A 15000-nucleotide genomic window follows, 5' to 3' on the forward strand; every position below is an offset into this window, starting at 1 on the left:
AGGAAAAATTCAGTTCTTTCCAGTCATCTTGTTTAAAACAATATTGCACCTCTGGGATGGGCACAAAAAAATAAAAAATGAAGCCTAATTATATGGAAACTGCATTTACTGATATATTTATATTTTTTGTATTCTCTGAACTTGGCACTTTGATCTGATATTCTGACCCAACAACAAGAGCAGTCATTATTATCATTTTTTGTTCAAACAGGAACTTCTTTTGCTAAGCATGGAAGTTTTATTTATTTTGCAAACGTTTTGGTGCAGATAGTAAAAAAAGGGAATTTACTCTGTAATTAATACTAGGGGAGTTAATTTGCTTTAAACTGATCTTTCTCATCTTAAACATTACATTGTGAAATTATACTCATTACATAAAAAGCTTGGATTTAAAAGAAATTTTTTAAAAAAAGTGTATCACAAGTGAGTCTTGAAGGCCTTGCCTCTCTTGTTCATTCATGTTCTTTAGTGATTTCCATTCTTTCTCTCTCTTCTCTTTTCTTTTTGCTACCTTTTTTCATTTCTCTCTTTTGCTTCATTCATTTCCCATTTTCCTGGTTTGTCTTTTGTTTACCTACTGGCGTTATTGATATTAACGATCATCGTTTCGTTCTTACAGTATTCAGTGTCAGAAGACCAAGTCAAATTTGAACACCTTTTCTCTGTCAAGATACGACAGACTGAAGTCATAACGTGATGTCAAACTGGAATTACGCAACACTAATGATGTAACAGTTAACATACGTGATAATAGAACCTTCCGCGTCCTAAAATACAGCACGGTTGTCGAGCCTTTTCATCATCTGCTGTTCAAATATGGAACTCTGTCTCACCACGTCCGTCACAGCCCCTCACTGCCTTCCTTTGGATCTAACTTCAAGACTTTCCTCTTCCAGCAGCATTTCCTCTAGACCCTCTCTCATACATGAAAGTAGTTAGCTGATTGTGTAGGTTTATTTGTAACGTTGTATCGTGTGTGCGTAGAATGGATAGATGCATGTATGTATGTATTGTACGTACGAGTTTGTATGTGCATACATATGTTTATTATGCATGATTGTGAGTTGAAGACAGAGTGTGATCTGTATGCATGTGTGTGTGGATTGTAAAGCGCTTTGTGCAATGAGGAAAGCGCTGATAAAATGTCCAGTATTATTATTATTATCATTATACGTCACGAATAAACAATTCAACGAAATCAGCGTTTGAAGTGGCACCATGTCTTCCCCCATTAATAATGTCTAAAGCAAGTTCATTTATAAACAAGGAGAAAAGAATGGGATGACAGACATCACCTTGTTTAACACCATATGACCTGTGAACTGATTTCCACAACGAACTCTTGCTTGTATAACTTCATACATACTTTTAATACAATGAAATATTTTACCTTTAATATTGTGTTTTAACAAAATTGGCCATAATAGTTTTCTAGAAATTGTATCAAATGCCTTCTCAAAATCAATAAAAGCCACATATAATTTCCTATTACACGAAAACTTTCTGAACAATTGCTAATAACGTAAACATGTGATCAACTGTGGAATAATTTTGTTTAAAACCAGCTTGGAATTCAACAGTAATGTTGTTGAAGTTGATCCATTCTTGCAATCTTGAATTAATAATAGAACTGTACAGTTTACTGCTGGTATCTGACAAGGAAATACCTCTGTAGTTATTAGGATCATTAACATTGCCTTTTTTTGAATAATGGTATAATGGTGGATTCTTTCCAGTTGTCAGGGTACTGACCTGCATCAAACAACTTGTTGAAATAATGCACCAAAAAATCAAACACATCAGTCTCCACATTTTTGAATAATTCCCCAATAATACCATCTGGTCCCGGTATTTTCCCACACTTTTACTTCCTGATTGCAAGTTGGACTTCCTCTTTTGAAATTGGACGGTTTAACAATGCATCTTCAGAATCATAATAATTTCTGTCATACTCATTACCATCACCATTATCAATATCAGCACTATCATCAAAAACATTAGTACAATCATTCGTGTCAGTAAAGACATCATTGCCACTGGTGTGTTTCTCAAGAACATTTTTAAAATGACTAAACCAATCATGCACAGATATTTTGTTAGACTGAGACTTTTTTTTTATTACACATTTTGTTCATGTTGTTCCAGAATTCTTTCTGGTCCTTAATTGACTGGATCAAGTTATCTTTCAGAGTATGGTTATATTCCTTTTTCTTCCTCCTCAACATTTTTTGTATTTGCTTCCAGCACTGCAGAAACTATCATTATCTTCTTTCTTTTTCGTTCTGCTGGCCACTCTGAAAAAACCTTCTGACATTACGTTTCGCTGTTCTACACTCTTGATCATACCATTCTTCTTATCTTTTACGATTAATGTAAATTTCCTTTCTTCATGCAGTCGGCTTGTTGTCGCAAACAATTATTGAAAACGTTCAATGCCATATTTATATCAATTTCAATTAAATTTGTTGCATGGTGTATTTTTTCTGTTGTTTCTTTTGAATGCATGTTTTCATAATATTGTTGCATTAATTCATCACTCCAGACAATTTTTTCAATGAATGTCTGCGCAACATCATCCTTCTGATAACTCTCATCTTTTATTCCTTGTGACCCCGGTACACTTAGTAATAAAGATATATTCTATACTATTCTATTCTATGTTACTTCTTGCATCAAAATAAAATTCAAGAGGTTGGTGATCAGAATCAATCATTTCAGAAACACTGAGCTGACAGCAATTTTGTATCACATAAAAAAAAAATCTTCAGAAGCTAGGAAATAGTCAGTCACACTGTTGCCTGCATTTGAAATGTAAGTGTAATGACCTTGAAGGTCGCCATTCCATACACCATTCGTAATGAACAACTCAAAAGCAACACATAAATTCAAAAACATTCTGCCATATGCATTCAGTTCTGAATCTTCTGACTGTCTTATAAAACCAACATCAAAACTATCAATCTTAGAACTACGAGTATCGATGTTATCATTACTGGAAGGGAAAATGTTCACAGTTCTGTCATTGAGGTCTCCACACAAAAGAATACTGACATTATCATCATTTGATAATTTATCAGTCAAAATATCTTCAAGATAATCGAGTCCACTGTCAATGTAAAAATGCATAGTATGGGGAAGTAATAGGAGGAAGATACGCACATATGTAAATAACATTTCTGTCAAAACCAAATAAAGTTTTGTCAAGTTCAAAACACAAAATGTTGTCATGATTACATTCAAGCTCCGAGACAAAAGGCACAAAATCGTTTTTTTTTTTTTTTTTATAATTTAATTTAATTTAATTTTTTATATCAAGCACACTACTCCTCCTGATGTTCTCCCCTTCCTTGTTCATTTTATTGCTGGTTTACAGAAGACGTGGTGATAAGGGAACAAACTATAATCTAAATATTCCAAGAATATTTCCACCAAACAAACAAAATCAAATGCATGGATGTAAGACAAAAAACTAAAGTTTATAAAAACCTTTTTGGTGGTGGCTGAATCCTCTTTGTACCACAAAAAACTAAAGTTTATAAAAACCTTTTTGGTGGTGGCTGAATCCTATTTGTGTCCCACTGTACAAAGACGATTCAGCCACCACCGAAAAGGTTTTTATAAACTTTAGTTTTTTGTCTTTGAAGAATCCTGCAGTCATTTTTGTCTTCTTCCATGGATGTAAGATAAAAAATGCAAATCACTAAGTTTGGTTGAAAGACCGCCAACGTTCCAGCGAAAAAATGAAAACGAACACACATCTTTACTTACATTGCCTCCATTGACATGCCAGTCACTCGCACACATTCCAGTTCCAGTCTCATTTTCATTCAGAGTCTGGTTTAAACCGACATCTTCACATTGAAACGGTCCCCCACTCTCCCTTGTCTGTTCAGCTGATATTTCAGCCTGTACAACGGACAGTGTGGAGCACTGAGAGCCATGATTTGCACGACATCGTACACGACAGCTGTGCTGTGTGCAACATTTACAACATGACAGTGTCACACTGCTGTCAGTCCGTACATGCTGACGGTCAACTTGGCACTTCGGTGTCGCATGAAAAAGATCTAGTAGGCTTCCTTCGGTCATGGCTGACCATGGATAGAGTATATCCGACCTAATGTCTAATTGGGCTGTCTGCTTGGACCAAGCAGCGTCGCCTGTGACTGCAGAGACCGATGCGAGAGAGACAGTCCCTGTCGCAGCGGTCACATGTGTAAGCTGATGCTGGTCTGTTGGCTGCCGTTCCTTTTCTGCGAGCTTGCTTTTCTGATGCAGCAGCTGACAGTTTGTCTTCACCGATATGTAGCTGATTCTTGAGAGTGCTTCTCCAGCTGTTGCGGTCATCTGCAAGGTCCTCCCAGGACTCAGTGTTGATCTCAAGTCGAATGAAAAAGATCTACCCTTGTGAATTTACCAGGATTATTTTCTGCAGCAGAATGTTTTCTGAATGTTTTACAGGGCAGGCCGAGTCCCTATTTGATTTCCTGCAACTGACCTTCCTCACTGAGAGCAAACTTTCCCCCCTCAATGAGAAGGTGGTCAAATATCCTTGAGTTTCTTTTTTTTTTTTTTCTTTAGAATTTCTTCCTTGTCTACAGCGGGCAATAATGGGTGAATCTGGCTTGATACTAAGGCGATGGAGTCTATCAAATTCTACAGACTGTGAAAGTTCGAGTTATCAGTTGACAAATCTTGAATCATGTTTTCACAACCAGTTTGGGTCACCCCATCCCTTTTAGGCATTCCATAAAATATCAGATTGTTTCTTTTGGATCGTCCTTCCAGGTCGTCAACTTTCTTTTCGAGATTACCAACCCTGTCTTTCATTTGTCCATTCTCTCTTTTCAGTCAGTCATTCTGTGTACGCAGATCACGAATTGTCTCTTTCATTTCTTGGAAATGTTCTTTTAGTTCAACAACAGAGTCAAAGACACTCTTCAGTTCCTTGGCCATGGTGTCCATTTTACCATCAAATTTACTGTCCATACCCGTCAGCATTTTCTTGATGTCTTGCAATAATGGATTGTCAGTTCATTTCTCACCTGCTGTAGACGACTGGGACTCCAGGTCAGAAACCACAGAACTGTCAGTACTCACACGGGGATTGGCACTATCACTCATCAGACGGGACTTTCGGTTATAGGTACTTCAGTTTGGTCCTTACTGAAGGGGAACGGCTGCCACTTGCTGATCATGCCCCGTATCTGAAAAAACTAATAAACTAAAGACATTAATAACAATAAGTAAAATAGGATGAAGTAGATATGGCATAAGCCAATGGATACTTTGTCAAAACAAACAAACAAATAAACAAACTTGTGAACTGTTTCAGGAGAACTCAGGCACGATGGTTTCTGTTGCTATTCTTCGCCAGTGCCTCTGTCATTTACATGGTTTGGAGAACTTGGCTTGGTGAGTCAGTGCGGTGCAGAAAGCTTGAAAATCATCGTGATTTTTTTTCTCACTGGTCCATCACAGTGTGCGTGCGTGCGTGCGTGCATGCGTGTGTGTGTGTTTGTGCGTGCGTGCATGCGTGTGTGTGTGTGTGTATGGGGGGTCGGGGGTGGAGGGGTTAGTGTGTGTGTGTGTGTTTGTGTGTGTGTGTGTGTGTGTGTGTGTGTGTGTGTAAACCATTGGTGAGTCAAGTGTAGAAAGCTTGGAAATCATCGTGATTTTTACTTACTGGTCCATCACAGCGCGCGCGCGCGCGCGCGTGTGTGTGTGTGTGTGGGAGGGGTGGGGGGTGGGGGGGTGGGGGGGGGGTTGGTGGTGGTGGGGAGGGGGGGGGGTTAGTGTGTGTGTGTGTGTGTAAACTATTGGTGAGTCACTGTAGAAAGCTATCAAATCATCGTGATTTACACACGGGTCCGTCACAGTGTGTGTGTGTGTGTGTGTGTGTGTGTGTGTGTGTGTGTGTGTGTGTGTGTGTGTGTTTGTTTGTGAAACATAAATCAATTTACAATTTTTTCCAGGAAAATCCGGAGCACCTTATGGCCTGAACCATTATGTAAGTTTGAGTTACTATGATGATGACGTTATTGATAATGATTGTGGTGCTAATGGTGGAAGACATGATAATGATGACGATGATGATGATGATGACGATGATGATGATGACGATGATGATGATGATGACGATGATAATGATGACGATGATGATGATGATGATGATGATGATAATGACAAAAACCAAAAGAGATTTATGCAACACATAATGTGTTGTGAAAACACATTAACGTTAACACACGTTCACATACACAGACACACGGACACAGACACACACAGACACACACAGACACACACAGACAGACAGACAGACAGACAGACACACACACACACACACACACACACACACACACACACACACACTTACTTCCCCCTTTTTTGTCCCTCTCTCTGTCTCTGTCTGTCTCTGTCTGTCTCTCTCTCTCTGTCCGTCTTTCTGTCTGTCTGTCTCTGTCTCTGTCTCTCTCTCTCTCACTCACTCTCGTATGCAGCTTTTCCCTCCATTAGATTTCAATGGGTGTCTTTCAATTATAGGTACTGCCAATGTCTTCTGGAAAATCTGTGCTAGAAATCCTCAAAATTCTATCATTTATTCTTTTGTCTTTAACTTCTTTTATCATCTCCAGCTTCCTGCTTTACTTCTTCACCCCCCCCCCCGCCCCCCCGTCCCCCCCGCCCCTTTTTTTTTCTAAACACCTGCTGTTCAACTCTGAAGATATTCACCTAAGTGTTCAATCATGGCATCAATATCAGAGACAAGGTATATTCACTGTATTATCCTCGAGCTATGTACAATCGTCTCGGACTGTATGGTTGTATCTGGTTTGAACGGATGGTATTGAACGTTAAGTTACCGTTACTGAAGGCCTAACACTCTGTTTATAACACAGATTGACATAAGTTTACAGTTGGGCCAAAATGAGAGCTGTATTATCAATGGCTTCTCCATTGCAATGGGAAATCATTTACAGCTTAGTCTTTTGTGAAGAACTATTATTCTGAAACTAGGAGGCAAGATTGCACTGGCTGTTAGTGCTGCAGCCTTGGGGGGCTTGTTGGTGTTTGGAAACCTTCACAACGGCAACAGTGCAATAAAACCCTCTTGGCAGAGAGAGTGGGGATGTAACTTGGGCAAGACGCTAACCACTGAAATCAAACTCTAGCCCAAATAGTCGGGACAGCAGTTGCCTCCTCTGCTGTTCTGATGGTCATAGTCGGACACGACTGACTATCATGTGTACTGTTATCACAGTGTGTTTGTTTGATCTTCTTCTTGCAGCACAAGATGGGCTGGTGTCCAGAGGAAACGACCAGTCTCACAGAGCTCACACGTTCTGCTGTATCAGCAACACAGTCACCGGCGGAACAGCAACCTCCCGACACCAAACCTCAGAAACCCGAAAAGCCAGGAGCACTAACGGAAGCGGAAATCGCCTCCCGTTTCCAACAGAGGCGAGACATCCTGCAGTCAGCTTGCAGCCGGTACTCCAGCCAGCACGAGTTCAGAAAGTACAGGATGCCGTTGAAATCGTTTCTGCTGTACAAACCTGCTGAGGACCTCTATGCCTCGTACTGCCCGATTCAGAAAACTGGCTCTGTGACCATCAGACAGCATTTGAAATTCATCAACGAAACAGGTGACCCTAACACACAGCTCCTCACCACTGGGGAGAAGCTTGATTCTTTTGCCTTTCGTCAGCAGGACGTGTTGTTTGGCTTTGTCCGTGACCCTTACTCTCGCCTCGTGTCTGCCTACGTTGACAAACTGTTCTGTCCAAGCCCGCTCTTCTGGCGATCCAGAGGCCAGTACATCGTGCAGACTTTCCGACAGAATGCTGACCCGGTCAGTCAGCGGTGTGGACACAACGTCACGTTCCCTGAATTCATCAAGTTTTTCATCCACATGAGAAATACCGGTGTTAAACGCGAACCTCATTTCATGCCCACACACGATCATTGCCAGTGGTGCGACTACCCGTACAAGTACATCGGCCATCTGGAAACCCTCAGAGAAGACATGCCGTTCATTCTGAAGGCCATACACACGCCGGTCCCTTACACCAAGAACTACGACAGCGACACCATCGCAAACTTCGCTGACACAATGTTGAGACGCATGAGAGCAGAGGTTACCGAGTGCATGGAGTTGGACGAAGCCTGCCGACGACTGTGGAAGATCTTTCAGATACGGGGCATGATCAGCAAGTGGCAGCCGTTCCCCTTCAGGAAGGACCAAACTGCCAACATCACAGCCAAGGAGTTCACCGCTGCAGCCATTGAGGCCCTGCGGCAATCCGGAGAGAAGAGCTCACTGAAAGCTCAGAGGACCGAGGTCTTGAGGGAAGCCTTCGCTGCCGTTCCTCTGGAACATCGTCTGGAAGTCCAGCGGCTGCTCTTTCTGGACTTTGAACTGTTCGGTTTCGATCCCAAACCGGATTTCGTTTTCCCTGAAAACCCGCCCACGTCTCCGGATTCGGACTTGCTGGATTTTTATTTTGATTTGTAGAAGTGAAGATCACACACACACACACACACACACACACACACACACACACACACACACACACACACACACACACACACACACACAATAATATCACTTTAAGTGGAAAACAACAACAACAACAACAACAACAACAAAAAAACACCAAAAAAAAAAAAACCACGTAAAATTTAAGACTACTACTACTGCTGCTACTGCTACTGCTGCTACTGCCACTACTTCTACTACACACACACACACACACACACACACACACACACACACACACACACACACACACACACACACACACACAATAATATCACTTTAAGTGGAAAACAACAACAACAACAACAACAACAAAAAAACACCAAAAAAACCCACGTAAAATTGAAGACTACTACTACTGCTGCTACTGCTACTGCTACTGCTGCTACTGCCACTACTTCTACTACTACTACTACTACTACTACTACTACTACACACACACACACACACACACACACACACACACACACACACACACACACATTAATATCCCTTTAAGTGGAAAACAACAACAACAACAACAACAAAAAAACACAAAAAAAACACGTAAAATTGAAGACTACTACTACTGCTGCTACTGCTACTGCTGCTACTGCCACTACTTCTACTACTACTACTACTACACACACACACACACACACACACACACACACACACACACACACACACACACACACACACACACACACAGTAATATCACTTTAAGTGGAAAACAACAACAACAACAACAACAACAAAAAACACCAAAAAAACCCACGTAAAATTGAAGACTACTACTACTGCTGCTACTGCTACTGCCACTACTTCTACTACTACTACTACTACTACACACACACATTAATATCACTTTAAGTGGAAAACAACAACAACAACAACAAAAAAAAACCCACGTAAAATTGAAGACTACTACTACTGCTGCTACTGCTACTGCTGCTACTGCCACTACTTCTGCTACACACACACACACACACACACACACACACACACACACACACACACACACACACACACACACACACACAGTAATATCACTTACAGTGGAAAGACGTTCCTTTTACGCTGATGGTTAACATGTTTGGGAGAAATGCCTGAATATTTGTGATGCGCAGTGATTCGTATTCATGCTGTGCCTTGTTTCTTCTCAGTTTTCAGTTTCAGTTTCTCAAAGAGGCGTCAGTGCATTCGGACAAATCCTCATGTGCTACACCACAAATCTTCTAGGTAGCATTTGCATGACAGGAACGCTTGTCAGGCCTTGAGTGCATGCATATAATTAATATTTTTGAACCTATCAGAGTCATAGTATAATTGTTGTTATTGTTTACAATCTGCTGGTGTCATTGTTGTCATTGTTGTTTGCAATCTGCTGGTGTCATTGTTGTCATTGTTGTTTGCAATCTGCTGGTGTCATTGTTGTTTGCAAACTGCTGGTGTCATTGTTGTTTGCAATCTGCTGGTGTCATTGTTGTTTGCAATCTGCTGGTGTCCTTGTTATCATTGTTGTTTGCAATCTGCTGGTTTCTTTGTTGTTTGCAATCTGCTGGTGTCATTGTTATCATTGTTGTTTGCAATCTGCTGGTGTCATTGTTGTTTGCAATCTGCTGGTGTCATTGTTGTTTGCAATCTACTGGTGTCATTGTTGTTTGCAATCTGCTGGTGTCATTGTTATCATTGTTGTTTGCAATCTGCTGGTGTCATTGTTGTTTGCAATCTGCTGGTGTCATTGTTTTTTGCAATCTGCTGGTGTCATTGTTGTTTGCAATCTGCTGGTGTCATTGTTATCATTGTTGTTTGCAATCTGCTGGTGTCATTGTTGTTTGCAATCTGCTGGTGTCATTGTTATCATTGTTGTTTGCAATCTGCTGGTGTCATTGTTGTTTGCAATCTGCTGGTGTCATTGTTATCATTGTTGTTTGCAATCTGCTGGTGTCATTGTTGTTTGCAATCTGCTGGTGTCATTGTTATCATTGTTGTTTGCAATCTGCTGGTGTCATTGTTGTTTGCAATCTGCTGGTGTCATTGTTATCATTGTTGTTTGCAATCTGCTGGTGTCATTGTTGTTTGCAATCTGCTGGTGTCATTGTTGTTTGCAATCTGCTGGTGTCATTGTTGTTTGCAATCTGCTGGTGTCATTGTTGTTTGCAATCTGCTGGTGTCATTGTTATTGTTGTTTGCAATCTGCTGGTGTCATTGTTGTCATCGTTGTTTGCAATCTGCTGGTGTCATTGTTGTTTGCAATCTGCTGGTGTCAATGTTGTCATTGTTGTTTGCAATCTGCTGGTGTCATTGTTGTTTGCAATCTACTGGTGTCATTGTTGTTTGCAATCTGCTGGTGTCATTGTTGTTTGCAATCTGCTGGTGTCATTGTTATCATTGTTGTTTGCAATCTGCTGGTGTCATTGTTGTTTGCAATCTGCTGGTGTCAATGTTATCATTGTTGTTTGCAATCTGCTGGTTTCTTTGTCATCGCTGATGTCTGCTGGCGTCAAGTGAGAGAGAGAGAGAGAGAGAGAGAGAGAGAGAGAGAGAGAGAGAGAGAGAGAGAGATGGACACGAGAAGACGAGAAGAACAGGGAGAGTGTGCAGGACCCACTTTCGTCGGATTTTCGTCGGGACTCCCCGGTTCCTATTTTTAGCGAGAACCGCGTGCGCATGAGCGACTCAATTTCATTTTTTCCTCTGGTCACTGAAAGTGAAAGGCTAAAATTTCGTTTTGGAAATCGCTGTTTTGACGAAAGGGTTTTGAACATTTTCGGTGACCTTTTTTGCAAGGTTACAAGGTATATGTGGTTTTATAATAACACCCATTATTTGCTTTAGTCTTCTATGTTTACATTGAGCGTGTTTCTTGCCATATATCTGCCATTACGTATTCGAACTGATCCATATATAAACTCTTGCCGAAAAGTTGTCCGAACAAAAGCAGTGCAAACTCCCGGGAAGCCAGCTACAGTGGTGGGCTGTCCGTGTCGTCATGTGACCTACTTCTCGCATTGCGAGCGACGAAAAGTCCACCACGAAAGCGGGCTGCACACCCACCCTAAGCAGATATCAGTGATAACATTCTTCAGCGAATTCAAAAAACTTCAAAACAATGTTGCCCGTCTGACTCCCAGAGTCCCACGTACTGATCACATTTCTCCTCACCTCTGCACCCTACATTGGCTCCCCATTGAAGCGAGAATTAAATACAAAGTTGCGTGTCTCTGCTGTTCTGCTTTCCACTCCGCCGCAGGAACTACATATCTTTCTGACCTTATCAGTGTTTACACTCCCGCAAGAAATATCCGCTCTTCCTCTGACTGTTACCTTCTGAGACTTCCTCGTGTCAGTACAAGAACCTATGGTGAGTGCTCTTTCTTCTTTGCTGCTCCTCACATCTGGAACAACCTTCCCTCATCATATCCGTGCATCTGATTCTGTTTCTGCTTTTCGCTCAGGGGGGAGGGGGTTTTGAGAAATGTTTTATGTAACTTGTAATAGTTTTCTTTCATGTAAAGCACCCTGAGCTCTTAGAGAGAAAGGGCTCTATATAAATGCATATTATTATTATTATTATTATGACTATTATTATAACAGTGACACCAGCAGATTGCAAACGATGATAACTAACTAGAGGATGGAACAGTCGAGATGCAGGGAGATGCTGAGTGATAGATGTGTTTTTTTGTTTTTTTTGTTTGTTTGTTTGTTTGTTTTTTCTAAAAATATAATTTTTCCCCTTTGTTTACATTTCTTTTTGCTTCTGTTGTTGCTGTATTCTCCCTTTATAGCGAGTATTGGATGAAAAACAACAACAAGAACAAACAAACAAAAACAAACAACAACAACAAAAAAACAAAAAACAAAAACAAAAAAACTACAAAAAACCCACAGCACTATTACCTCTGGTTAATAAAGATATAACCTTGTATTGGTTTATGTGAAAACTGCATTCGTGTTTTTTATGTGTTTGAATTTGTATGCTCTCCCTCTCTCTGTATCTCTCTCTCTGTGTCTGTCTCTGTGTCTCTCACTCTCTTTCAATAAAATATTGGATTTTGTGTTTTGTATTCTTATTTTTTCCCCATTTTCTGTGTCCCTCTCTCTCTCTCTCTCTCTCAGTGAATAAAACCGTCGTTTTTGCGTTTGTATTCTTACTCCCTCCCTCTTTCTGTACTTCTTTCCGTCTGTCTTTAACTGTCTGTCTATATGTCTGTTTGTCAGTCTATCTGTCTGCCCCCCCCCCCCCCTTCACCCCCCTTCTCTCTCTCTCTTTCTCCTTTCCACCCTCATGTTGAACTCTGTGTGTTTATCTGTTCCACTCAATAGCCGAGTGGTTAAAGCGTTGGACTTTCAAACTGAGGGTCCCGGGTTCGAATCTCGGTGACGGCGCCTGGTGGGTAAAGGGTGGAGATTTTGTCCGATCTCGCAGGACAACATAATTATGTGCAGACCTGCTTAGTGCCTGAACCCCCTTCGTGTGAATACGCATGCAGAAGATCAAAGCACGCGCGTTAAAGATCCTGTGATCCATGACAGCGTTCGGTGGGTTATGGAAACATGAACATACCCAGCATGCACATCCCCGTAAAAAGCAACAACGGAGTATGGCTGCCTACATGGCGGGGGTAAATATACACGGAAAATATTACATGTCTGTGTGTGTGTGTGTGTGTGTGTGTGTGTGTGTGTGTGTGTGTGTGTGTGTGTGACTGAAACCTGACTGAATGACACAGGAAACGACTAATGAGCGCCCAGTGGCAGCCGTCAGTCGGCTCTACCCAGGTAGGCAGCCTGTTGTGAAAATGACCCCGAGTTTGTAAAGCGCTTTGAGCTTGGTCTCCGACCGAGGGGATAGGCGCTATGTAAGTATCCTATAACACATTCACATCACATCACATCACATCAAATCGTATTGTATCGTATCGTATACCATACCATACCATACCATACCATACCATACCATACCATACCAGACGATACCAGTTTTCAGTTTCAGTATCTCGAGGATGCGTCATGCGTTCGGACAAATCCATATTCGCTACTCCACATCTGCCTGACAGATGCCTGATGAGTAGCATAAATTAAACGCGCTTAGTGAGGCCTTGAGTGCATGCATATATATTTGTTGTGTACAAAATCACAGTGAATTTTGCCAGAGGACAACACTCTCATTGCCATTGGTTCTTTTTCAGTGCGCCAAATTTGGACTGCACACGGGACCTCGGTTTATCGTCTCATCCGAATGACTAGACGCCCAGTTCGATTTTCCAGTCCAACGTGGGAGAAAGGGGAGAGAGCGGGATTCGAACCCAGACCCTCACGGACTCTCTGTTATTGGCAGATGAACGTCTTAACCATTCTGCTACCATTCCCATCAACTTATGTCCTCATATATCCCGCTCCACAGCTAACCACACCCTTCCTCCACCCCACCCCCCCTCCTTCCCTTTCATTACCGTTTCCAAACTTGTCGGTTTAACACGTTGACAGTGGTTCGTCATGCGGAAGGTAAAAACAAGCTATTGATCTACACGTAATGGCAACATCTGCTGGGCATTTATCATCGGATCGCTTTCAGGTGTCGTCGTTTTAGATCGGTGTTGCTGTTCTTTGTTCTTTGTTTCTGTAGCGGAGTGAATTGGGAGGGAGGGGGGGGGGGGGGCGGGCGGAAGTAGGGGTGCGGGGGTGGGGGTAGGTGGGTGTTGTGTGGGGTGGGGTGGGGGTTGGGGGTTGGAGGTGATGGGTAGGTGGGTGTTGTGGGGGTGGGTGGTGTGGGGGGTTGGTGATGATGGGTAGGTGGGTGTTGTGGGGGTGGGTGGTGTGGGGGGTTGGTGATGATGGGTAGGTGGGTGTTGTGGGGGTGGGGGTGGGGGGTGGGGGTTGGAGGTGATGGGTAGGTGGGTGTTGTGGGGGTGGGTGGTGTGGGGGGTTGGTGATGATGGGTAGGTGGGTGTTGTGGGGGTGGGTGGTGTGGGGGGGTTGGTGATGATGGGTAGGTGGGTGTTGTGGGGGTGGGGGTGGGGGGTGGGGGTTGGAGGTGATGGGTAGGTGGGTGTTGTGGGGGTGGGTGGTGTGGGGGGTTGGTGATGATGGGTAGGTGGGTGTTGTGGGGGTGGGTGGTGTGGGGGGTTGGTGATGATGGGTAGGTGGGTGTTGTGGGGGTGGGGGAGGGGGGTGGGGGTTGGAGGTGATGGGTAGGTGGGTGTTGTGGGGGTGGGTGTGGGGGGTTGGTGATGATGGGTAGGTGGGTGTTGTGGGGGTGGGTGTGGGGGGTTGGTGATGATGGGTAGGTGGGTGTTGTGTCAATGCAGTCTCAACGCTTTTGGGTTGTGGTCAACTGTGGTCCGCTGTGGGGGAAAACATAGACCTGGGGGGACATAGACTCGGGGAAACATAGACCTGGGGGAACATAGACCTGGGGAAACATAGACCTGGGGGGACATAGACCCGGGGAAACATAGACCTGGGGGAACGTA

At 42.7% G+C, this 15000-nt stretch overlaps 1 protein-coding gene and 1 long non-coding RNA gene across 2 annotated transcripts in view; both read left to right on the forward strand.

Moving 5' to 3' along the window:
• Positions 1-8515, forward strand: part of LOC143276390 (uncharacterized) — an 8946-nt gene extending 431 nt beyond the window's left edge. The window contains exons 2-4 of the mRNA XM_076580878.1: positions 5336-5415; positions 5976-6010; positions 7289-8515. Of these exons, the coding sequence (XP_076436993.1) occupies positions 5336-5415; positions 5976-6010; positions 7289-8515 (1342 nt within the window). The remainder of the gene's footprint in view (positions 1-5335; positions 5416-5975; positions 6011-7288) is intronic.
• The window catches only part of LOC143276458 (uncharacterized), a 471243-nt gene that overhangs the window by 216541 nt on the left and 239702 nt on the right, over positions 1-15000 (forward strand). The window lies entirely within an intron of this gene.

This window comes from Babylonia areolata, chromosome 32 (assembly GCF_041734735.1).
Source record: "Babylonia areolata isolate BAREFJ2019XMU chromosome 32, ASM4173473v1, whole genome shotgun sequence".
NCBI lineage: Eukaryota > Metazoa > Mollusca > Gastropoda > Neogastropoda > Buccinidae > Babylonia > Babylonia areolata.